The 22,763-nt window shown below is 37.4% G+C and overlaps 2 protein-coding genes across 2 annotated transcripts; both read left to right on the plus strand.

Annotated features, from left to right (window-relative positions):
- The first annotated feature begins 1 nt into the window (after position 1).
- On the plus strand, positions 2-7,023 carry lman2lb (lectin, mannose-binding 2-like b). Its single transcript, XM_026940192.3, has 8 exons — positions 2-206; positions 1,161-1,279; positions 1,695-1,812; positions 2,574-2,656; positions 2,828-2,989; positions 3,547-3,661; positions 4,343-4,459; positions 4,896-7,023. The coding sequence occupies exons 1-8, from the start codon at positions 2-4 to the stop codon at positions 5,036-5,038; spliced, it is 1,062 nt and encodes a 353-aa protein (XP_026795993.1). The 3' UTR covers positions 5,039-7,023.
- Positions 7,024-11,618: 4,595 nt separating this feature from the next.
- Positions 11,619-22,394, plus strand: zgc:64051 (leukocyte surface antigen CD53). The gene is made up of 8 exons (XM_026940281.3): positions 11,619-11,763; positions 13,167-13,240; positions 14,168-14,356; positions 16,179-16,253; positions 18,286-18,387; positions 18,481-18,579; positions 18,715-18,798; positions 21,570-22,394. Exons 2-8 carry the CDS (start codon positions 13,184-13,186, stop codon positions 21,636-21,638), a joined length of 675 nt encoding a protein of 224 aa, XP_026796082.3. The 5' UTR covers positions 11,619-11,763; positions 13,167-13,183; the 3' UTR covers positions 21,639-22,394.
- The last annotated feature ends 369 nt before the right edge of the window (positions 22,395-22,763 follow it).

Genomic DNA, 22,763 nt, shown 5'->3' on the forward strand with positions numbered 1-22,763 from the left:
GATGGCGGCCCCTATGCACGAGTTTAAGAAACACAGCGCAATTTGTTTACAATTTATCCATTTATCGCGACATTTTCTGAACAACGCCAAAGTTTATTTTCTTTTAGCTTTTCTACTCGCACTGACAGCCCGCTGTTCCGGAAATGACGACTTTCAGAGAGACGAATTTCTTAAGAGGGAGTACTCGCTGACCAAGCCGTACCAAGGTGGGAGAACGAGTCTGGTTGCTATTTTACCACCCGTTTTGATGACAAATCCCGCCTCCTTATGCTGTGATTGGGCCAGTGCTTCACACTCACAAGCAGTTCTCCAATCATAGCGCGAAAGCCTGAACGCTTCTAGCCAATCACAGGGCAACAAGCGGAATACGGGTGGTTTTTAAAAAAATAGATTTTTTCCATTCTTAAAGTTAGTGAGCTTTGGCTACGATTTGAAACATGACTACAGATAATAAGCACTTCGAGCTAATTGAATAACTTTGCGATTTTTATTTAGCGATTATTTTTTTTGTGAGTCGTGTAAAGGTGTGTAAAAGGTTTTGCAACTGCTCCCTATTGATTGGTGACTAGCTGCTAATATAAGCTAGCTGGATCATCAAAGTGTTGAAGGTTTCATATAAAGACTATGTTTTTGACTAAATATTACTGGGAAATGATCAGAATTAAAAATGAATCCCATCACGGCTATCCAGGCCAGGAAAAGGTCACACACACTTATTAACAATGTCAGTAATGACGCAGGTGAGTATAATATAATCAATGAATATAATCAATAAAACAGTGAAGAGGGCGGGGTCATGATGGCTCAGTGGTTAACGCACTCGCCTCTCACCTCCAGGGTCAGGGGCTCGAGTCCCGCCTCTGCTCTCTCTCTCTCTCTCTCTCTCTCTTTCTGTTGTGTGATTTATTCTTCACCTTTAATTGAGACGCCCTCTTTTCATTATTCTCATACTTTCCTAATAATAATCATAATAATAACTTTATTAATCTAGAATTATTTGATACATTTCAAATGTAGCTTATTGGTTTTTTTTCCACAAGATCTTTTTTTGTAGAAAGTTTTGTGTGATTAAGAGGAAGTAAAAAAATACATCTGCAATTAGTGTTACATTATACAGTCTTTACTTTACTCAGTGTGTGTGTGTGTGTGTGTGTACGCAGGTCTGGGCTCGTCGAGCTCGTCACACTGGGATTTACTGGGCAACACCATGATCACCCCCGAGTACGTGCGCCTGACTCCAGACCTGCAGAGCAGACAGGGTGCCGTGTGGAGCCGCATCGTGAGTGCGCTTCGTATATATGTTAGGAGTAAAACACTCCGTGTCGTGCTGTTCCAGGAAAATAATAAATGACAGGATGGTACGATGCTGTTATCACCCTGAAGTTAATTATTTTTCTATAACGGCACACCCTGAAGTGCTTTATTCCTTTTCTGCTACAGCAATATACCAATTATTACAATTTCTAATTCATTAAAGAAAATCACTTTGTAAGTTTTTATCCGTTTAGAGTTACATGTAAACTAGTTAGCAGCTTAACCTCTCTATTTTCTTATTACACATGAACTCATCAGTATCATCTGACTGATCTGAAAATCCAAAATGAACTGTATGATTGATGGATAATATTTCCAGAGAAGTCTTTTCTTGTTTATACTGACTGTGTGTGTGTGTGTGTGTGTGTGTGTGTGTGCAGCCGTTTTACATTCGAGACTGGGAGCTCCAGGTGCACTTTAAGATCCACGGCCAGGGCAAGAAGAACCTGAACGGCGATGGACTGGCGCTGTGGCTGACCAGAGAACGCATGCAAATAGGCACGTCGTTATTATTGTTATTATTTAACTACTATTTATTTTATTATTCTCTTTAACTACTTTCCACTGAAAGAAAAAAGGCTATTCGCTGTAATACGTTCTCGTTTCTATAGTAACCGCGTACGCAGAGATTTGTACCGTCGATAATGTTGATGATTTCTGTAAGGAGATGCTTATTTGGCATTTAAGGAAGGAGTCTCCAGTGTCAGCGCTTTGTAACAGTCAGAGGAATAAAAGAGAAAGTAACTTCCAGGACAGAGGAGTTTGTGGTTTCACAGGAAGGTGACACGCTGTAATTTATTTGCCTTGTTAACATTAAGAGAGAGAAACCAGACAGGCTGGTGAGGGAGCAAGTGTTTATAGCTGCTATAAAGCAAGCAAGAGCAGGAAATAATTTAAAAAGTATAAAAAGTATGACAAAAAAATTGCTGTGGTATGAGAGGAATGAAATCGAATTTATTGCATTTTGATCAATTACAGTTATTGATTAATTAATTAGTAATTAATTACTAATTAATGAGGTATTCAAACAGAAGGCGACCTTGACACATTTTTTTCCCCTTTTCAGCCAACTTGTTATAAATAAATGTAATACCTCTTAAAAGTAAAAAAAAAAAAACAAAAAAGAGTAACTGCATCATTCCGTTTCACACTGGCTTCACACTGATTTTTTTTCTTTTCTTCAGTTTTCTGTGTAAAACGGATTAAAATGGAAGCTTCCGAATGTTGATGTCTGTGCTGTTCTCTGCGATTCGTTTCAGGCCCCGTGTTCGGGAACGTGAACCATTTCACCGGCCTGGGGATTTTTATAGACACGTATCCCAACCACGAAAACCAGCATGAGGTATATGAGCTTTGTGCCTAAGCTGTTGGTTGAGTGTGGAGAGTGAGAATCTACAGCATCTTACTTAGTTAATGACTTTAGATTATTAACGTTAGTTCTGTTATTGTGACTGTCACTCTATTTATCACTTCTTCTTCCTCTTGTTCTTATTGTTGTCCTCTCTGCACGTAGAGATTATTTCCGTTTATTTCGGCAATGGTGGGAAACGGGACCGTGGCGTACGACCACGATCAGGACGGAAGGAACGCAGATCTGGGAGGCTGCCAGGCCGCCGTGCGTAACGTCGACTATGACACGTTCGTCCTGGTCAGATACGTAAAGAGCACACTAACGGTAATCACACACACACATACACACAGGTCACAAATCAGCCTTTCTAAATACAACTCGTACACACCTGTTGTTTTAATGTCTGTAATATAAATGAGCCAGGTTTTTTTTCTCTATATACCTCTATACATATATATATATATATATATATATATATATATATATATATAGCGTTTGCACCCAGACTCCTGAAGGGTCCCACTGGGGGGCGTCATGTGACCAACAGTTGATGCATGTTATAGTTCTTGTGCTTTATATACAGCCACATGCCAGTGTCTTAATTAATAACTCAATAATGTGCAGTAAACATCACTATTTGCATAAAATGGAGGCAGAGAGGAAGGGAATATTACAATTTCATACATAGCAGACTACAGGGACACACTATATAGTATATGACTATGCAAATGGCTGCTGATGATGTCATGACAATTCGTGATGGCTAAAACCAATAATAGGAAAACCACCCTGACATCCAGCATTAGTAAAAGTCATACAGCAAAGCGCACACACACAGTGCGCTTAGGAGAGGTCAGTGTGTGATGTTTCATTTTAAACAGGTGATGATGGACGTAGAAGGAAAGCAGGAGTGGAAGGAGTGCTTGGAGATCCCGGGTGTCCACCTTCCTCAAGGGTATTACTTCGGAGCCTCATCGCTTACTGGCGATCTGTCAGGTTTGGATAGACGATTTCTTTAAATTGCTCTAAAATGATACGTTAATGATTTTATTTTTCTGCATATGCCACAGAAACTGAGCTACCACAACATAGAACTGAGCTACCACTTCCCCAGTGGTCAAAAGTGGCAATGTCTGATTTAGCCCATGGTGCTTGTGGTGTCTGATTTAGCCCACAGTGTTTGTGGTGTCTGTTTCAATCCACAGTGTTGATGCCGTTTGTTTCAATCCACAGTGTTGATGCCGTCTGTTTCAGTCCTCAGTGTTGACGCCGTCTGATTCAGTCCACCGTGTTTGCGGTGTCTGATTCAGTCCACCGTGTTTGCGGTGTCTGATTCAGTCCACTGTGTTGACACTGTTTGATTCAGTCCACTGTGCTGTGTTGACACTGTCTGATTCAGCCCAATGTGTTTGCAGTGTCTGATCCTGTCCATAGTTTTGGCATTGTCTGATTCAATCCAAGTTGATTTCACTGACTATTTGATTCAGTCCACCATGATGACAGGGCCAGATTCATTTCCCTTTATTGGCACTGTCTGATTCACTCCACTGATTCACTCCACTGTCTGATTCACTCCACCGATTCAGTCCACCATATCAAATTGGCTAATTATCTGTCCAATTGCTTCGATTCACTTCATAATCTACTCTGTGATGTCTGATTGTTGTCTGATGGCAGATAACCATGACCTGATCTCCCTCAAGCTGTTTGAGCTGACGGTGGAGAGAACTCTTGAGGAACTGGAGAACGAGCAGGAGGTCACGATACCCAGCGTGGACTACCGAGAGATTCCCGGTAACAAACCTTAACACTGTGTAGGATAAGTAAAGCTAGTTAGTGACGTTTTAACACGTGGGGTGGTGCGAGACTTCCCCTATCGAGACAGGCCCTATCTGTGTTGAGTTCCCATGAATTTTTAATTTAACCAGAGATTAAAAAAAAATGGAAATGAAACTCAGCACAACAGTTTCACCCTATTTTAAGATGCTGATGAAGCAGTAACATCGAGCAGCTGAGGACATTTTTACTGTAGATAAAGGGTCCAGATATTCTTTATATGTGAATGCATGTTGTCAGATATCATATGATATCATATCATATCATATCATATATCACTGATATGAACTTTAAACCAGGCATCATGTTAAAATAATTTCAGAATAATGATAAAGATGGTGTAGGACATTGTAAATTGCCCATGAGAGCAGCAGTCACACTCTTTCTGTTGCAGTGGAGGTGGTGGATGAAGGCATGAGCACGCTCACCCTCATCTTCCTGTTCATCTTCTCTGTGGTCGGCCTCGTGGTGTTCGTCGTGGCGTTTCTCTTCATCTACGCGCGCTGGAAGGAGCGCAGCCGCAAGCGCTTCTATTGAGGGAAACGGAGAGCGTTTTTGCGTTCCGAAGTTTCTTCTCACTGCTGCATCTAACTGACGTTACCTCCGACACCGAAGAGCCATACGAGAGAGAAAACGGCTTCGTCCTGATCCTCTCATTCATCTACTAAAGTGTATAAGATATTTGAATGTTGCTGCGGAAAGAACAAAGTGCCAGAGTGCGTGCAAGTGTGTGTGTGTGTGTGTGTGCAAGTGCAAGTGCAAGACACAGATTTGATCCTGAACTGCATATACATATTACAGACCTAGATAGACAGCATTGCTTATGATGTAATATGAGTGTGTGTGTGTGTGTGTGTGTGTGTGTGCGCGCGCAAGCGAGTACGTGCGAGTGTGAGTGTGTTTGAGATCTGTTCCCGATTTGGACATACATATTACAGACCAAGATAGGTAGCTTTATCTGCACTAGTGAAGCATACACATCAGAGAGAAGGTCTTTTTTTTTTTTCTCTCTCATTTTGTTTTTGTTTTTCTACATGAAATTGTTTTTTAACAAGACATTTTTGATAAAAGATGCAAAAAATAAATCACAGTCATAAATTTAGTTGTAAAATAATTAATGAATCCAGTTCACATTTGTAGGAAAAATCGGATTCGAACACAAACTTGGCTAATTCTTCTTCAAGAAGTGCTCGAGAAAAGTTTCTCGGAGCCTTACGCACGCGTTTCACACACGAATGAGTTTTGTTAGAGGGAAACATGACGCGCTTCGGTATTTTTGCCCACTTCATTTATTTTAGAGAGTGGCTTGACGGTGCTGCGTATAGAATCGAATCAGGTTTTGAGGTCTTTAACAAGGATGTCTATAAATTTGCACACACACACACACACACACACACACACACACACACACACACACACACACAGCCTGACATTAACAACAAGCTGAACTATAAAGAAGTGTATGCGTGGGTGCATATGCATATATGTGAAATACTCTTTAGGAATTTTTTATTTTTTTTTTAAAGGTCATTATACTTTGTACGATTTTACACAAAATACATCAAACAAAGGTTTAAGCAGACAGAAATCTCATTGCTATGTTATGTTCGATGTGCTGGATGGAAAGAATAGTGTTAAATGAACAAAACTGTTCACTGATTCGTAACAACTTCGACTTATACATGTTTAACTGGTGGTCATGTTTCAGTAGCACATACTAAACTTGCCCTTTCTGCCTTTCAAGCCGTAAAGAGTAGGCAAAAAAAACGGTTTATTATAATAAAATAAAAAAAAAAATAAAAAAAAAAGATCGAAAAGGAACACAAGTAGCAATCTTTTGGGGTTTATTAGGTTAATTTTTTTTTTTTAGTCTGTGAATAATAATGCACTGAATTCTCCAGAGTCATACTCGTTTAGTTTTTGTTTACACAAACTCTTTAAAATCAACCAATCACAGCTCAGTGATTAAGTGGGAAAATGCTGTTAAAAATAATAGCTTGAAACAATTTTCTGCTCAAAAATTTCTATAAATTTAATATAAAAACGCTTTTTTTTCCCTTGTTTTAATTTTGGTGCTTTATTTGAATTTTTATTTGAATTACATTTTATTTCCTGTTATTTTGGCTGGTTGTCATGCTCACACACCGTAATCTGATTTTCCTTTCAAATGCACTGTTAAAATCAATTACTCACTGAACGGAAAACCTGAGCACGCGGAATTTATTTTTCTCTTTGCTAATTGGAAATAATATTGGCTTGTACTATACTTTTGTTTTGTTATGAAGGGTGTTGTGTAGGATTTGCTGGATCAAAGGGGTCTTTAATGGAAACGTCCATAATTTAATTACATATTGAACTTTATATAGAATATTAAATTCGTCAAACTTACCCACATTAGCGCTCTAATTCAATGTCTTATTTTGAAATCACGGAAATGCTGAATGTCTGAGAAATGTCATTTGACCAAAAAACTGTATTTGGGGTAAATAACTGATTAAATAAAAATTGTTCTTGGTGGCAAACTTGGACTGGACCTAACTCAAATTTTAATTATCTTGCTTTTATAACTTGCTGTTGTCAACAGATCAGTGATTTCAGAAGCTGCTGGATGAACAATTTAGACACTGATATTTCATTTTCATAACAGTTGTCACATCATTTTGTCCTAATATTTGTTAGAATATTCTAAATAAAGGATTATAAGACAGTTTTCATAAACTCAAAGGTGTATGCGTCTTATTTTGATGTACACAGTTTAATAAGAACATGAGATCCTCAAAAATATAATAACCGAAAGCAGTAATAGTGTTTCAAAGCAGGGAAGAGCACCTTCACGATCCTGAAGCTTGTAGCCAGAAAAGTGTACAAAAGACGTCCGATTTGTAGCCTGTGGACAAAAATAAACTTTATAAAATGTATTAACCAAAATGGGCATTACGGAAATGTTTGTGTTAACGTTCCTACAATTAGAAATGCTGCGTCATCGTTGTGGGAACATTAACATACGTTTTATATTGTGAAACACTTACTACATCACGTTGTTTTCAGGAGATTAGAGGGAAGTTATTTAATATTGAAAAGCCCATAGTGTGACAAACAAATGCTCCTTAGATAATGAATTACAAGGTTTCAGAATCAAACATTGTTATGTACTGAATTCATATGATCCTAGGGTACTTCCTTTCCACTGATGGACAAGATAAAGTGCAGCTGGACACCTACAAAATGGCCTATAGGTAGGTTTAGCCTATAAAATGGCAGGTGAGTATAACAATAACAACATGGATATAGGTCATAGAGTGGCAACAAAGTGTAATTATATTTGTAGATTAATACAAATATGTGATAAACATCAAAGAAGAAGAGGAAATATCGGTCACCTTGCATAAATGCTAATATTAGCATGTTTCCTGTTCTTAAGAACTAGCGTCATATCTTCCATAAGTATTCTGAATACTGAATACTACCTGCAATCTGTGCGGTGTGGTTAAGACATTCGTACCAAACAGCCACGCGAGCAATTTATTATTTGCATTATAATAGCTTGCAGAAGTATTCACGCCCTTGAGTTTTTCCACATGTTGCAGTGTTACAACCTGGAACTAAAATGGATTTTCAAGGATTTTAACCATTTGACTTATACAATATGTCTAACATTTGGGTCAATACTTGGTAAAACCAACTTTGGCTGCAATAACAGTCTTGTGAGATATGTCTCTATCAGGTTTGCACATCAAGATTCTGCTATTTTTGCCCATTCTTCTTGGTAAAATTCTTCAATTTCTGTCAGATTGGATGGAGACCATGGTTGGTGAATGGTAATTTTCTAACTAGATTGAGGTCTGGGTTGATTGGGCCATTCTAATACATTCAGGTTCTTGGTTTTGGACCACTTCATTGTATATCTAGTAGTATGTTCAGGGTCATTGTCCTGTTGGAAGGTCAACCTTCTTCCCAATATCAAGTCTCCTGCAGACCGGAACAGGTTCTCTTCCAGGATTGCCCTGTATTTGGCTCCATCCATCTTACCCTCAACCCTGATCACTTTCCCAGTTCCTGCTGAAGAAAAACATCCCCACAACATAATGCTACCACTACCATGCTTCAATGTAAGGATGGCGTTCTCAGGGGGATGAGCAGGGTTTGTTGGGTGTAAGGTTTCTCCCAAATGTAACGCTTTGTCCCAAAGCCAAAAAGTTCATTTATCTTTTTCTACATGTTTACTGGCTTTTTAACTCATGTTTTTTTTTCCTCTCTTCTGACCACTCTTCCATAAAGCCCAGCTTTGCGGAGTGTTCTTCCCCCATCTGAGCTGTGGATCTTTCCAGAGTTACCCTTCTCTGACTAATCTCTTATTTTTGGTCACTCTGTGGGATTTTCAAAGTTTGGGATATTTTTTGATAGCTAAACCTGACTGATATTTTTCCAGAACTTTGTCCCGGACTTTTTGAGATCATGGGACACTTTAATGGCACAACAGTGGACTCCATTCACCCGGAACCGGAACTAATTTAGGGGTTTCACATTAACTGGGGTGAATACTTATGCAATCCCAAATTCTGCAAACTATATTGATCCATACACACACACACACACAGATATATATTATGGACTACTTTGTGTAGATTCATGACATATAATACCAATGAAGTCTTTTCAGTTCCAGGTTGTAACCCTACAAACAGTGGAAAGGTTCAAGGGATTATTCAATTTCTGAGAGTCAAGATTTTCGAAAACCTTGGAACAGAAACAATGATGCAAGCTTCCTAATCTCAGTTAAAGTCTCCAACACAGATGATCTTGAAATAGCTTTCACATCTTCACCACAGCAAAGATGATCTTGAAATAGCTTTTGCATCTTTACCATCCCAACCCATGTGCTACTTTTCATGTGCTACTTTTGACAGCCTTAACCATTGCACCATCAACTCACACCATAGCTGTTTCCGTTCAATCCATTCTGTCTATTTTTGTAGTAATGAAATAACCAGTTGGTGCACTGATGTGATCACTTCAGTATTCTTTCACTTCCACTTTTTCAGTTACTCTGTTCCTTTTTTTCCACCCTGTCCTCTGCAACTTCAAAGGGAGGTGGCTAAAGATTTCAGTGAGGAACTGAAGAAGGGAAACCACACACACGCACACACACACACACACACACATACATACCATATTATATGGTATTATTGAGCAAAACCTACTCCATATCAATTCAGCAATTAGCATTTGCTAAAATTCATTTGATAACCAACAATGGGCTTCATTTATCAGTCATCATTTGCCCACAAAACTCCATAAAAGGCAAAGCTCACAGCAATAAAATGACAAGTAAACGGCAAAAAAGATTTCCCGGAGGTAGATGTGACAGACATATATATATATAGATATATATGTGTGTGTGTGTGTGTTATTTAAGAACATAACAACACCTTGAAAAGGTCAAAATTTGGAGGTGAATTACAGAAAAGGTGAATTAGATGTGAATTAAGTGAGGTGCAAAGAAAAGAGTTTGACATGAAAATGGAGGAAAAATAATATTAATAATAATAATAATTCTCCTATACTCATGGACACCAAGCACGTCAAGCCACTTCTGTTTTATTCAAAGCAAAGTGTCTTGGCAACAGCCAAAATGCTCCAACACGCCCTTCCCGATGCCATGTTGGAAAAGCAGAAGGTATGTGAGTGTCATAGGAAGCTTATATAGCACATTGCAGCATGAGACATACCAGATCGGTCACTTATCGGTCACTCTAATAAAACGTTGCACAGCATTACAAGAAGATGCCACAAATTATTCATTACATTTGCATGTGTTACTAAAACTACACAAACTATTTAAACTTGACAGCATAATAATCCATGCATAAAAGCGACTCATTGCGATTTATATGATTGCAAACCATTAAATCAAGGGTTCTGGTAAATTTACACACACTCAGGAGCACAAGTAGGCAACGAACTTTTTTTTTTTTTTTTTTTTTTCACAAATTTATGGGATTCTCATGAATACTGAATTTCTTCTGGAAATGCTCCTAAGAACAATTCACAAATAAAGCTATTTGTATCCAGCTTGATAAATGATGAGGTCCAATGTTAGAATTACTTACTAAAAAAAATCTGTACTTTATGCCTAAAACATTCACTTGAACATATTTATTGTATATTTTATTGTAAATCTGCAGTTTTTTCCTTATTTTTTGTTTGATAAGAACTTTAGCTGAAGTTCTCGGACTGTATCTATTATACAAAAAAAAAAAAAAAAAAAAAAAAAAATCCACAATTTTCCCATAAGGCAAGGTATGTTTAAGGTTTAAAGTCAACTAACAAGCAATGAAAGCTTGTGGCCTCTGCTTTTATCACTGTGAAAACCGTATGTCTGAATCATCACCCACTCACAACGTCCGAAACCTTGTCTCAGACTTGTTATGCACATTGTTATTTACAGACATGAACAATAAGACACCGTAGAGCTAAAAACAGCCCAGACATTGTGGTCACTGTGTACCAGCAGCAGCCTCAGGTAGGAGGCATGACCTGAAGTGTGACATCAGAGTTTGTGTTTGAAATGCGGTGGGAAATTATATATTCTGCTGTTTTATTACGTAACACCAAGCCAAACAGTGTGTAATGATTTGGCTTTGCAGTTTGCATGATGTTAAACTGGTAGCTACACTATAGCGGTCACTTGTTCGCTAAATTAGCCTTGTGTATTGTATTCAGTGTGACCTTCCAATTGAATAAATGTAATAGCTCTAATTTTATACTTCTGCATGCTTCAAGTTTCATTCTCACACAAACTTAACAATGCATTCACACCTCCACAGCTGCACACACAAATAGCATGTGGTGGTGCTGCTGTGGTTTTCCACCCAGTGTACATATGTACATCTGTGTGTTTTAATGCTCATATCACCATTTAAGCTTTTAATACTATTAAAGGAAATGGGAAAATATAACCTCCTGTGCTCATATGGAGGACCATGATTCATAGTTATCCTTCATTTTCCCATGCTGCATGGGTCACTGTATGTATTTTAGTACGTTAGATGATGTGTGTTAGAAGTCATTTTTATTTTAACTGATCTGAGCTCAGTTTTGTTTTTCTGAAAGTATGACGCCGAAGGTACGGAGGATCTGACCCCAGATCAGAAGTGGAACGCTTCAGAAAGGGGAAGTGCAGTAAGCATATGTGTTCCTCCACACAGCTGGACAGAGACTGAGTGATCACAAGGACGAACGAGTGTTTTCATCCAGTCAAGGTAAGGGAATGTGGTGTCTTCTAAATAAAATGTAATCGAAATATGATTGGCTACGCTTAGCGAAGAAATTAGGTATATTTTTTTGAAACAATGCTTAAAAGTCTTCATGTTGAGATCTTACACAATTTACACAGAATTTAAGAATTTGAGTTACAAATTACTCTGTAATAGTAGTTTAAGTTTTATTTTATTTCAACAAATTTAACAACGAATCGAAACAGTACCTCAAGTGATCTTTAATCTTTAATCCTAAAGATTAAAAAACGAATGTACGTAATAAATGACAGCTTAAAAGTGACGATTTTGATCGTAATGAAAGATCTCTTGATCACAAACTATAAGAAATGTTATTGCTGTTAAGGAAACCCCCCAAAAATGTTCAGGGAATGTGTCTTTGCTTTCGTTTATGCTTTATGTGTTATAATTTATATACAGTAAAATATTAATTTAGTTCCAAATGCATTTAGGGAAGTATTAAGAATTGATAGTTTGGAACACAATCAAAAAAGAAGGTTTCACACATTTTGGGATTAATTTCTTTTGTACTGTAAAATATTAAAACCTCACATTGGGTCGTGTTCACTTCTTTGTTTCTCGGAAACGCACACAGGAAGCGTGCGTCATTGGGTTTGACAGACATGGAGTTATATCAGAAAGAGGAAGTTGGGTGTCTGTTTGTTACATTTGATGCATGCTGTTCCATTTTTCTTAAAAATATTTTTTTAATTTTTTTTTTTTTTTTTTTTTGCACATTAGCAGGTTTAGTTATAAGGAGTCTAGCTCGTACATTATGGTACATTATTATCAATACTTGACTTTTCTATAACTGCAGCTCTAATTGTAGTGCTGTTTTTTTTTTTAAACAAAGAAATGTCTACATTGGTGTAATGAAGCTTTCTGTAAGGAGATGTTTATTCAAAATTTATGGAAGGAGTCTCCAGTGTCAGCGGTTGGCATTAAGTTTTCTGCCACAGGAAAATTATGCGTAATGTTATTTTTAAGCACTTATGTATTTTTTTTAATGTTCATTGCCTGTTCTTGGTTTGTTCGCTATGGTAAGGGGATTTTTACAAGTACACATCATCATGTTTATACCTCAAAGAAACAGGTCATGGTTGAAAGCAGACAAGAGGTTTACAATTTGTTTCCATGTGCTAAATACAGCTTAGGGGTGTAAACTTTTGAGAGAAAAATACTACTAATTTTAAAAAGTCATCTCTTTGTTACTATAGAAATTTAAACAAAGTTTCCCTTATCGCTGGAGTGGGTGATCATAAAGGGTGCAAATACTTCTGGAGAGTACTGGACGAGATAGATATAAATAAATGTGTGCGTCTATTTACGGGCGTTTATTTGGTCTTAACATACCTTCTGTCTGCATGTCTGTCTGTCTGTCTGTCTAGAACACACAAAAGGAAAGATGTCGTGCCTCAAGTGCCTAAAATACACCATGTGTGTGGTGAACTTCATCTTCTTTGTATGTATCAGTTCTAATACACACACACACACACACACACACACACTTTATAGAATTATCAAATATCTATATTTATACCACAGCGCTGTTGAATGATCAATTCTGATTGGCGTAGTACAAATTTACACCAACTCTGACAATACTGGAGCTACAACTCACAGGTTAACATTTATGTTTATGTTTTTGTTTCTATAGTAACAGCTAATTCACAGTGACTTGCACGAAGGATGCGTCACGTAACCTTAATCAACGATATATTGTGATGATATGATATGCCAATGATATGTAACCATAACTGGATTACAAAATATGGTGGCATTTTCTTATTGAGCGTCTATGGAAGGAGTCTCCAGTGTCAGTGCTGTAACATTACGTTTCACAGATACATAGAAGGAAAGACATTTTTGAAGATGCTTTTTGTGCTTTCTTGGTAACAAACTCTGTTATTTGTCTTCTAGAGAAAGTGAAGGAATGACTGTTTATAGCTACTCCGATGTAAATGATAATAGGAATTGATTTGTTTCACAGACTTTCCACTACATAATATGTAACTATTAACTGAGAAAGTATGTCGTGTCGTACTTAGATGAATAAAACCTGCTAGTGTTGATAGTTTGCTGTGGTATAAGAGGACGCGCTGTTCCTGGAAAATAATCTTCCACATCAAACCAGCTTGTCAGTGATTATTTTTCTATAACACGACCCAAGTCTTTTACTCCTTACATAACTCATTGGGAAATTCATGTCAATTTGAGTTCTTCCCAATCCATATGTCAACTTCTTATTCTTTGAGAAGGACCAGTGGATGCTGAAGACGTAATTCCTTAAAAAAATGCTTATATTAAATATATTTTGTTGCTAACAAATCCATCCACTTCTAAGTTCACCGTGCTGAGATTTTCACGTAACTGTCTGTGCTGCTTACAGCTTTGCGGAGCTGCTATATTCGGATTGGGGATCTACATGAACACCACGTCCAAGTACTTGTCCCTCTTCCCATCCTTGTCAGTGTTGAACATAGCCAGCGCGTTCTTCGTCATCGGCATATTCGTCACCTGTGTGTCCTTCCTGGGTTTCCTGGGGGCCCTTAAGGAAAACCGCTGCCTCTTGATTTCCGTAAGTCTTAAAACCTAAAAACGTGTTGACTGAGGTAAAAATGCAATTATGCTAACAATGATCAAAATAAATCCTCTGGAAAAAGTTAATCTAAATAAGTCTAAACTAAAATCACCGATTTGAGTTACTAATGGTAAAATAGTGCTAATTAACAAGAGCTTTATACCTAATCCCTCAAATGTTAGCTAGCATCACAATAACTAGCTGAATGCTAGTCGCTAGTTGTTTCAGCACAAGCTGGCAAGAGAAATACAAAGTGTGCTGTACGTAGCAGCAGACAGATGATGGGTTTTAGGTCTCATTCTCACAAAATTTGAGATTTGTTAGTCATTTAAGATCAACTGGTTGATGTTTTCTACCAATAATATACTTAGCCAGCTCTATCTGAAGAAAACATAAAGATCATCTCTGCTGAAAAAAAAACAAAACAATAGAAACCCTGAAAGAATTTGTAATGGGTTTAATGGTTATAATGGAGATTGTATTGGTTTTAATGGTTATATTGGAGATTGTATTGGTTTTAATGGTTATAATGGGGATTGTATTGGTTTTAATGGAAACTCTAATGGTCCCTTTGGGTCTCTACTGGTAATTTGTTGCCTTCTATTGGTGGTATGTTATGTCTAATGGATACCATTAAGGACCAGTAATGGTTTTAATGGTTAGCTGATGGTTTGTGATGGTATTTGTAGTGGAAACCATTAGAATTTCTGTGATGGTTTTCTGTGATGATTGGTTTTCTCAGCAGGAATGGCAACCCTAGTCGCTGGGGTGGGGGATGAGGAAGCACAAACACACCAAACAAAACCAAAATGAAATAATCAGGTGGGAGTGGCCCAATGTGTGGTTTATTTTATTGCTTTAAGTGTGAGCAAGGGCAAAACATCAAACAATACCCCAAGCCACACCAGTAGCTAACTTCCCTCCACAAACACACACACACACACTGAATTTACCATTCTTGCTTATTATGCAAAAACCCACACATAAACTCAAGTCCCAAACAAAATGGCAGCCACACCCAAAGAAACAAATGCACTATATACAAAACCAAAAGGGAAGAGCAAAAAGGCAGAGCAAAAAAAAAAAAAAAAAAAAAAAAAAAAAAAAAAAAAAGCTGACCAACAATCAGGGTGCTTAGCACCATATAGTAAGCATTATGCTAACAAGCCAACTTGTGAAGACTTATATAGCCATGCAGCTATGCCAAGGAGTAATTAGGCACAGGGAAATCTGAAAATAATGGACTGGAGTGAACACATGAACCTGGAATAGACTGGATCTCTGGAAAACCTGACATGGACATCACACATAAGACACAGAGAGAGCAAAAACAAAAAACAAATCAGTAAATGCAGTCAGTCTGTCTAAATATGTCGAAAACCTTGCTAGCTAAGTGGGCTATTTAATCTAGTTATTAAATAATTACATGCCAGAGTGAAATGGACATAAGTCTAATCAATTTGGTTTGGTAATACAATAGGGGCTGTTAAAAAGTAAAAATTAAAGTTAAAAGATGCTCCTGTGACATCATTAAAACAGAGAAGAGTGCTTAGACACACTAAAAACACATTAAAAATTAAAAGTCAGCAGGACAGAAGTATGTGACTGATGAACTCTTATCTATCCAAAGAACCCTTGGGAAACTCTTTGTGTAGCTGAGTGTATTCCTGAACAACTTAGCACTGAGAATATTAGAGTACTGTATATACAGGGTTTTAGGGGTTTTTGATACATTATGAAATGTAAAAAAAATAAAATAAAAAATCTGAAAATATTGTTTGTCTGTAATTCAATTTATATCTGAACTCTTTGCTTTCAGTTTTTCATTCTCTTGTTCCTGCTGATGTTGGCCGAGCTGACCATGGCCTGCCTCCTGCTCTTGTACGAGAAAAATGTAAGAAAACAACTTTTACAGTAAAAGTTAACCAAAAATATTTTGGCAAACAGCAATCAAAAAAAGCAGATCTTTCAGAACAGCAATTCAGAACCAGATCCAACGCAGGAAATAAAACCGACCATGTAGGCGACACTTTAACATCCATTACATCAGTCCCAGTTAACAGCTGACGCCTCTTTGTATATTCCATCTTTATTTTAGTTTTGTACTGTGTAGATTCTTAGCTCTGTGCTAGCCGTTGAACTCTGTATAATACAGCGTTATGCTAGCTTCTGCACTCTTGTCACTTTTCAGCTCTATGCTAGACTTTGAAGTTTGCATAATGCTGCATTATTCTAGGTTCAAAATTGTGTATATGAGCTACATATTCAACTGTACTTGACAGATCAGCTTTTTTTTGTACATTAACTATAAATTTCAGACATGAGAAAGTTACATTCTGTAAAAACCAGATCATTGTAACTATTGGGGTGCTATTTCTTTTGAAAGCATACTCATTTTCTCCAGTTTTGGGCTAGGTAGTGTGAAAGGGAAGATATTGGTTTAATGTTTCTTTCTTTTGTGTTTGGAATAGGGGAGGAACTTTAGTTTAGCGATAGGGTCAGTCCATCTCAAGTGGTCCAATAACTGTAAAGTGGGTTGCTTGACCAATTTTAATTTTTCAGATTTTTCTAATTTAATATCTCAGCTCAGGATGGTCATAGCTCCTTGAAACAAAAAGTGAAGTCTAGAGCACAATACAAAATACATGTATTTTGCACATTCTTGTTCCTTAGACTCAGAACTTAAGTCCAATGTAATGCTCAAGATTGCTCACAGTTCCACATTTAGGGTGAGTTTATAATGGGAAGGGTTCGAGTCTCAGTCTTAATATTTTTAGGGGATATCTAGGTAAGTATAGTGTGCATGCAGAACATTTCAGGTTTGAGGCTTCTCTTATTATTATTTTTTTGGGGGGGTGAGAAAATGCAGTTTTTTTAAAATTCCCCTCACTTTCGGGTTGAATATCTCTGGTGGGGGACCAGACACGAACCTGAAATTTTCACAGAAATAAGTCCTCTATAGTAGCATTCTGCTCAAAAAAATTTGAGTTTTTATTATTTGTTATTCTTATATTATATCTGTTCAGTTCTCAAAATTCATGAATAATATAGGTTTTTCCCCAGATTTCTACTAGCCCTAGCTCTGTAACCAGTGGAATCTCAAACTCAAAATTTTTACAGCAGAATGCTACTATAGAGGATTTGTTTCTGTGAAAATTTCAGGTTTATGTCTCGTCCCCCAAAAGAGATATTCAACCCGAAAATGAGGGGAATTTAAAAAACTGTACTTTCTCACCCCATTAAAAAAAATTAGAGAAGTCTCAATCCTGAAATGTTCTGTATGCACACTATACTTACCTAGGTACTCCATAAAAAAATTAAGACTGAGACTCGAACCCTTCCCGTTATAAACTGACCCTAAAAGTGGAACTGTAATCAATCTTGAGCATTACATTTGGAATTAAGTTCTAAGTCTAAGGAGCAAGAATGTGCAAAAATTGTATATAATGTACAAGTACCTTGTAATGTGCTCTAGAGATTGGCTTTTGTTTCAAGGAGCTAGGACCATCCTGAGCCGAGATACTGAGGTTTCTGTAAACAGCTGTATAACCAAAATTTGTTGTGTGCCATGACATAAAGATGGCCGTCATAGTTAAACCAAGTAAAATAAAAAAATAAATAAATAAACTGGTGGTTTTGCAATGCCAATACATAGAGGTAATCACTCAAAAAAATTAGGAAAATTAAAAATGGTCAAGCAGCCAACTTTACAGTTATTGGACCACTTGAGATGGAATGACCTGATATTGTTATGGTGTCACCCTGATGCCAATTTTCAAATCTGATGTTATTTTGCTTAAACTTAAGACTAAAATGCCTTCGTTGATGTGGTTATAAAAAAAACCACAAGAACAGGCACAAGAACACAGGCTGAATGCCTTGAAGAGCTGAATAAAGACTTATTGTTGACTTTGTACTGCTTGTAGATTGACGAGTTCATTGAGAAGGAACTGAAAGGCAGCCTGAAGAAATCCATCACAGAAAGCGAAAATAACTCAACCATTGACTGGAACTACATTCAGAAAACTGTAAGTTATAACAGTAACGTTTGGGGAATTAAAAAAAAAAATGGAGCACACTGGAGCATATTGAGAACTCTGGTCTTTCCTACATGGCTGTAGTTCGAGTGCTGTGGCGTAAACAACGCGACGGATTGGGAATTCATTGTACCGGATTCATGTTGCACATCACCACCATGTAAAGACAAACCCTGGGACATGGTATGACAACGTTCTAATTGTATTTTAAAAAAATATTGCAACTGTATTGCTAAAAATGGCCTGAGTGAAAGCGATATCCATTTGCAAAGAGTAAACAGAATCATCACACCTAGTGTAAAATGTGTGTGTTTGTAGGGCTGCTATAAAAAACTGAAGGAATGGTTTGATGGCAATCTTCTAGGAACTGGGATCGGAGTCATCATCGTATGCAGCATTGAGGTACAAACCATTCTATCTCACCCTCCAAGACAATACGATGCACTTACATAATCAACACATTGACGAATGCTGCACCTTCTTACTATTAGGACTTATGTATGAGTAACATTCTGAATAAGGGAATAAAAGCTGGGGTTTCTAAAGGGTCTGTTTTTTGGAAGCACATTCCCAAGCAAGTGGACAAAAATGCTTTCAGTGAGATAAAAATGATAAGGTTTTAGATAGAAGTCAGCAGATGAATGTAAATATTTAAAGATGATGAAGGCATTTTATAGCAAAAATTACACATTGTGTGCTTTTAGGCAAACAGGATGTACACTATATATGGCCAAAAGTATGTGGATGCCTGACCATGACTCCTATATGTGGTTCTTCCCCAAACTGTTGCAACAAAGTTGGAAGCACACAATTGTATAGAATGTCTTTGTATGCTGTAGCGTTACAATTTCCCTTCATTGGAACTAAGAGGCCCAAACCTGTTCCAGCATGACAATGCCCCTGTGCACAAAGTAAGCTTCATAAAGACATGGTTTTCCAAGGTTGGAGTGGAAGAACTCGAGTGTCCTGCACAGAGCCCTGACCTCAACTCCACTGAACACTTTTGGGATGAACTGGAACACCGACTGCACCCCAGACCTCCTCACCCAACATCAGCGCCTGACCTCACTAATGCTCTTGTAGCTGAATGAACACAGATCCCCACAGCTGCACTCCAAAATCTAGTGGAAAGCCTTCCCAGAAGATTGGAGCTTATTATAACAGCAAAAGGGGGAATAAATCTCGAAAGGGATGTTTACCAAGCACATACAGTCAGGTCCATAAATATTGGGACAGTGACACAGTTTTGGTAATTTTGCCTCTGTACACCACCACAGTGGATTTGAAATGAAGCAGTCAAGATGTGACTGAAGCGTAGGCTTTCAGCTTTAATTCAAGGGGTTTAACAAAAATATTGCATTAACCGTTTAGGAATTACAGCCATTTTTTTTACAGAGTTCCTCCATTTTCACAGGCTCAAAAGTAATGGGACAATTGACTGATAAGCAGTTTCATGGCCAGCTGTGGCCTGTTTCCTCCTTATATCATGATCAATTAAGGAGATAAAAGGTCTGGAGCTGATTCCAAGTGTTGAATTTGCATTTGGTAGCTGTTCATGGGAACTCTCAATATGCCGTCCAAAGAGGTGTTGATGCAAGTGAAGGAGGCCATCATTAGGCTGAAAAACCAAAACAGACCTATCAGAGAGATAGCAGAAACTTTAGGAGGGCCAAATCAACAATTTGGTACATTCTTAAAAAGAAGGAATGCACTGGCGAGCTCAGCAACACCAAAAGGCCTGGAAGACCACAGAAAACAACTAAAGTGGATGATGGCAGAATTCTTTTCTTATTGAAGAACAACTCCTTCACAACATCTAGCCAAGTCAGGAACACTCTGGAGGAGGTAGGCCTATCATTGTCAAAGTCTACAATCAAGAGCCACCTTCATGAATGTAAATACAGACGGTTTACCTCAAGATGCAAACCGCTGGTAACAGATTAGACTTTGCTAAAAAAAAACCTCTAAAAAAAAGCCTGACCAGTTCAGATGCAAGATTAACTTGTACCAGAATGATGGGAAGAGAAAAGTATGGAGAAGGAAAGGGAGGGCTCATGATCCAAAGCATACCACATCATCCGTCAAACATGTGGAGGCAGTGTTATGGCATGGGCATGTTTGGCTGCCAATGGAACTGGGTCACTGAGGTTTATTGATAATGTGACTGTTGATAGAAGTAGCAGGATGAATTCTGAAGTGTACAGAGCTATACTTTCTGCTCAGATTCAGTCAAATGCTGCAAAACTGATAGGACAGTGCTTCACAGTACAGATGGATAACAACCCAAAACATACTGTGAAAGCAGCCCAAGAGCAACTGAAGATGGCTGCAATAAAGACCTGGCAAATCATCTCAAGGGAGGAAACTCAGCATTTGGTGATGTCCATGGGGTCCAGACTTCAGGTAGTCATTGATTGCAAAGGATTTACCTCCAAGTAATAAAAATAATCCTAATATTTATGATTATATTAGTTTGTCCCATTACTTTTGAGCCTGTGAAAATGGAGGAACTCTGTAAAAAATGGCTGTAATTCCTAAACGGTTAATGTAATATTTTTGTTAAACCCCTTGAATTAAAGCTGAAAGTCTACGCTTCAGTCACATCTTGACTGCTTCATTTCAAATCCACCGTGGTGGTGTACAGAGGCAAAATTACCAAAACTGTGTCACTGTCCCAATATTTATGGACCTGACTGTATGGCTGTGATGCTCAGGTGTCCACAAACTTTTTTTCCATAAAGTATACATTTATTAGAGAGAGATACAATACCAGAACAATCTGTCAACGCTAGCAAATTTTTCTGTATTAGAGAATGGCAAATAGTACTTTTTATCCATTTATAGTTACTGTTTAATATCGTTGAACGTCCACAATACAATTCCCTGTGAATGTCATGTTACTATAGAAACGATAACCCATCAGAGGGAGTGCATTAATATAAACCTGTGATTTGAAATACAACTGCACTATTGTCAGAGTTGCTGTTATATAATTAATCAACACTTTCTGAGCAATCAGATTCTTTTAACTTATTATTTAATCCATAGTAGCGCTATTAATTTTGATTATTTATTTTAGTTATTATTTGCTGTACACAATGCATATCTCATTGCGATTCAGGATCAGTTTATTTTCTCTACTCAGTTTGTTCTCTCTGTCTTTCTGGCTGTAGGTTTTGGGTATGTGCTTCTCCATGACTCTGTTCTGCCACATCAGCAAATCTGGACTTGGCTACAAGTGAACAGCCATGTAAGTTTTCCCACAATGCAGAAAGAGAGACAGCCAGAAGAGCTGAAGAGACTGGATGAGAAAGCTTGGCATCCATTTATCCTATTATACTTTTAGAATTTCTTCATCGAACTTTGTGACACTTGTCTAGATTACTATTCTGACATGTATTATGTGAATGGGATACATGTGTACTGGTACACAGATTAATTAATGCATATGTATTTATATTTTTTGTCAAATGAAAATGGCATTGCCATAAATTTGCGTGTACAGAAAATGCATATGTGATTGGATAAATGGTAAACTATAATGACAGAACATTGCCTTTAATCGTTACATAAATGTTTGTTATAGTGCAATATCAGGCTGGACCACAGTTGTTGTTGTTGTTTTTTTTTAATGAAATGCCAAAAGTTTTATTCAGCTTTTAAGTGCTTTAAAGTGAACGTCACTATGTCTAACTGAGAAGTTGACATCAGCACATGTTGTACTCTTTAACAGAAGCACTTTTATGAGAGGGATTAGCAGTTTCAATGCCAAATTTAACTTCATGTAACATTTTGATGTAAGGAAACTCCCTTCCATGACCAAAAGTCCAAATAGCCTTCTAATTTCCCCAAAATTCCCCAAATTGACATTTTTTTTGTAGCTGTATAATTTAGGATACCATGCTAAGCATGCTTTTTTACTTTAATGTAATTTTAAATATCATAGTCATTAATCAGAGCTAGTTGGTGTACAGATTATAATAAAGTGCTTAGAAATATACACTGTATTTTTAATTTTTATTTCCTTTTTTTCCCTGATAACCATAAACTACACTGTACATAGCTAAACCTTATTTAAGTTTAGCTTTGGACATGAAAATTATTTGTGTTCTTTTCCTGAATCGTGTCTAGTATTGCTGTGCTAACTGCTGGACCTTGTGACTTTCCTTCTTTTTTTTTTTTTGCCAAAAAAAAAAAAAAAATAAATAAACTTTTTTGGGTGAAAAAGAAAAGCATGCAGTGATATTTTAGTCAACTACCTACTTCTTGTATCGGTTCATTTAGAGAAGCAGTTCGAGTTTCACTTTGTTTGAAAGTGGGAAATGTCTCATTGATGGCCTCTTCCTTTAGCAATGTAAGAAGGACAA

The sequence above is a fragment of the Pangasianodon hypophthalmus genome, chromosome 24 (assembly GCF_027358585.1).
Source record: "Pangasianodon hypophthalmus isolate fPanHyp1 chromosome 24, fPanHyp1.pri, whole genome shotgun sequence".
NCBI lineage: Eukaryota > Metazoa > Chordata > Actinopteri > Siluriformes > Pangasiidae > Pangasianodon > Pangasianodon hypophthalmus.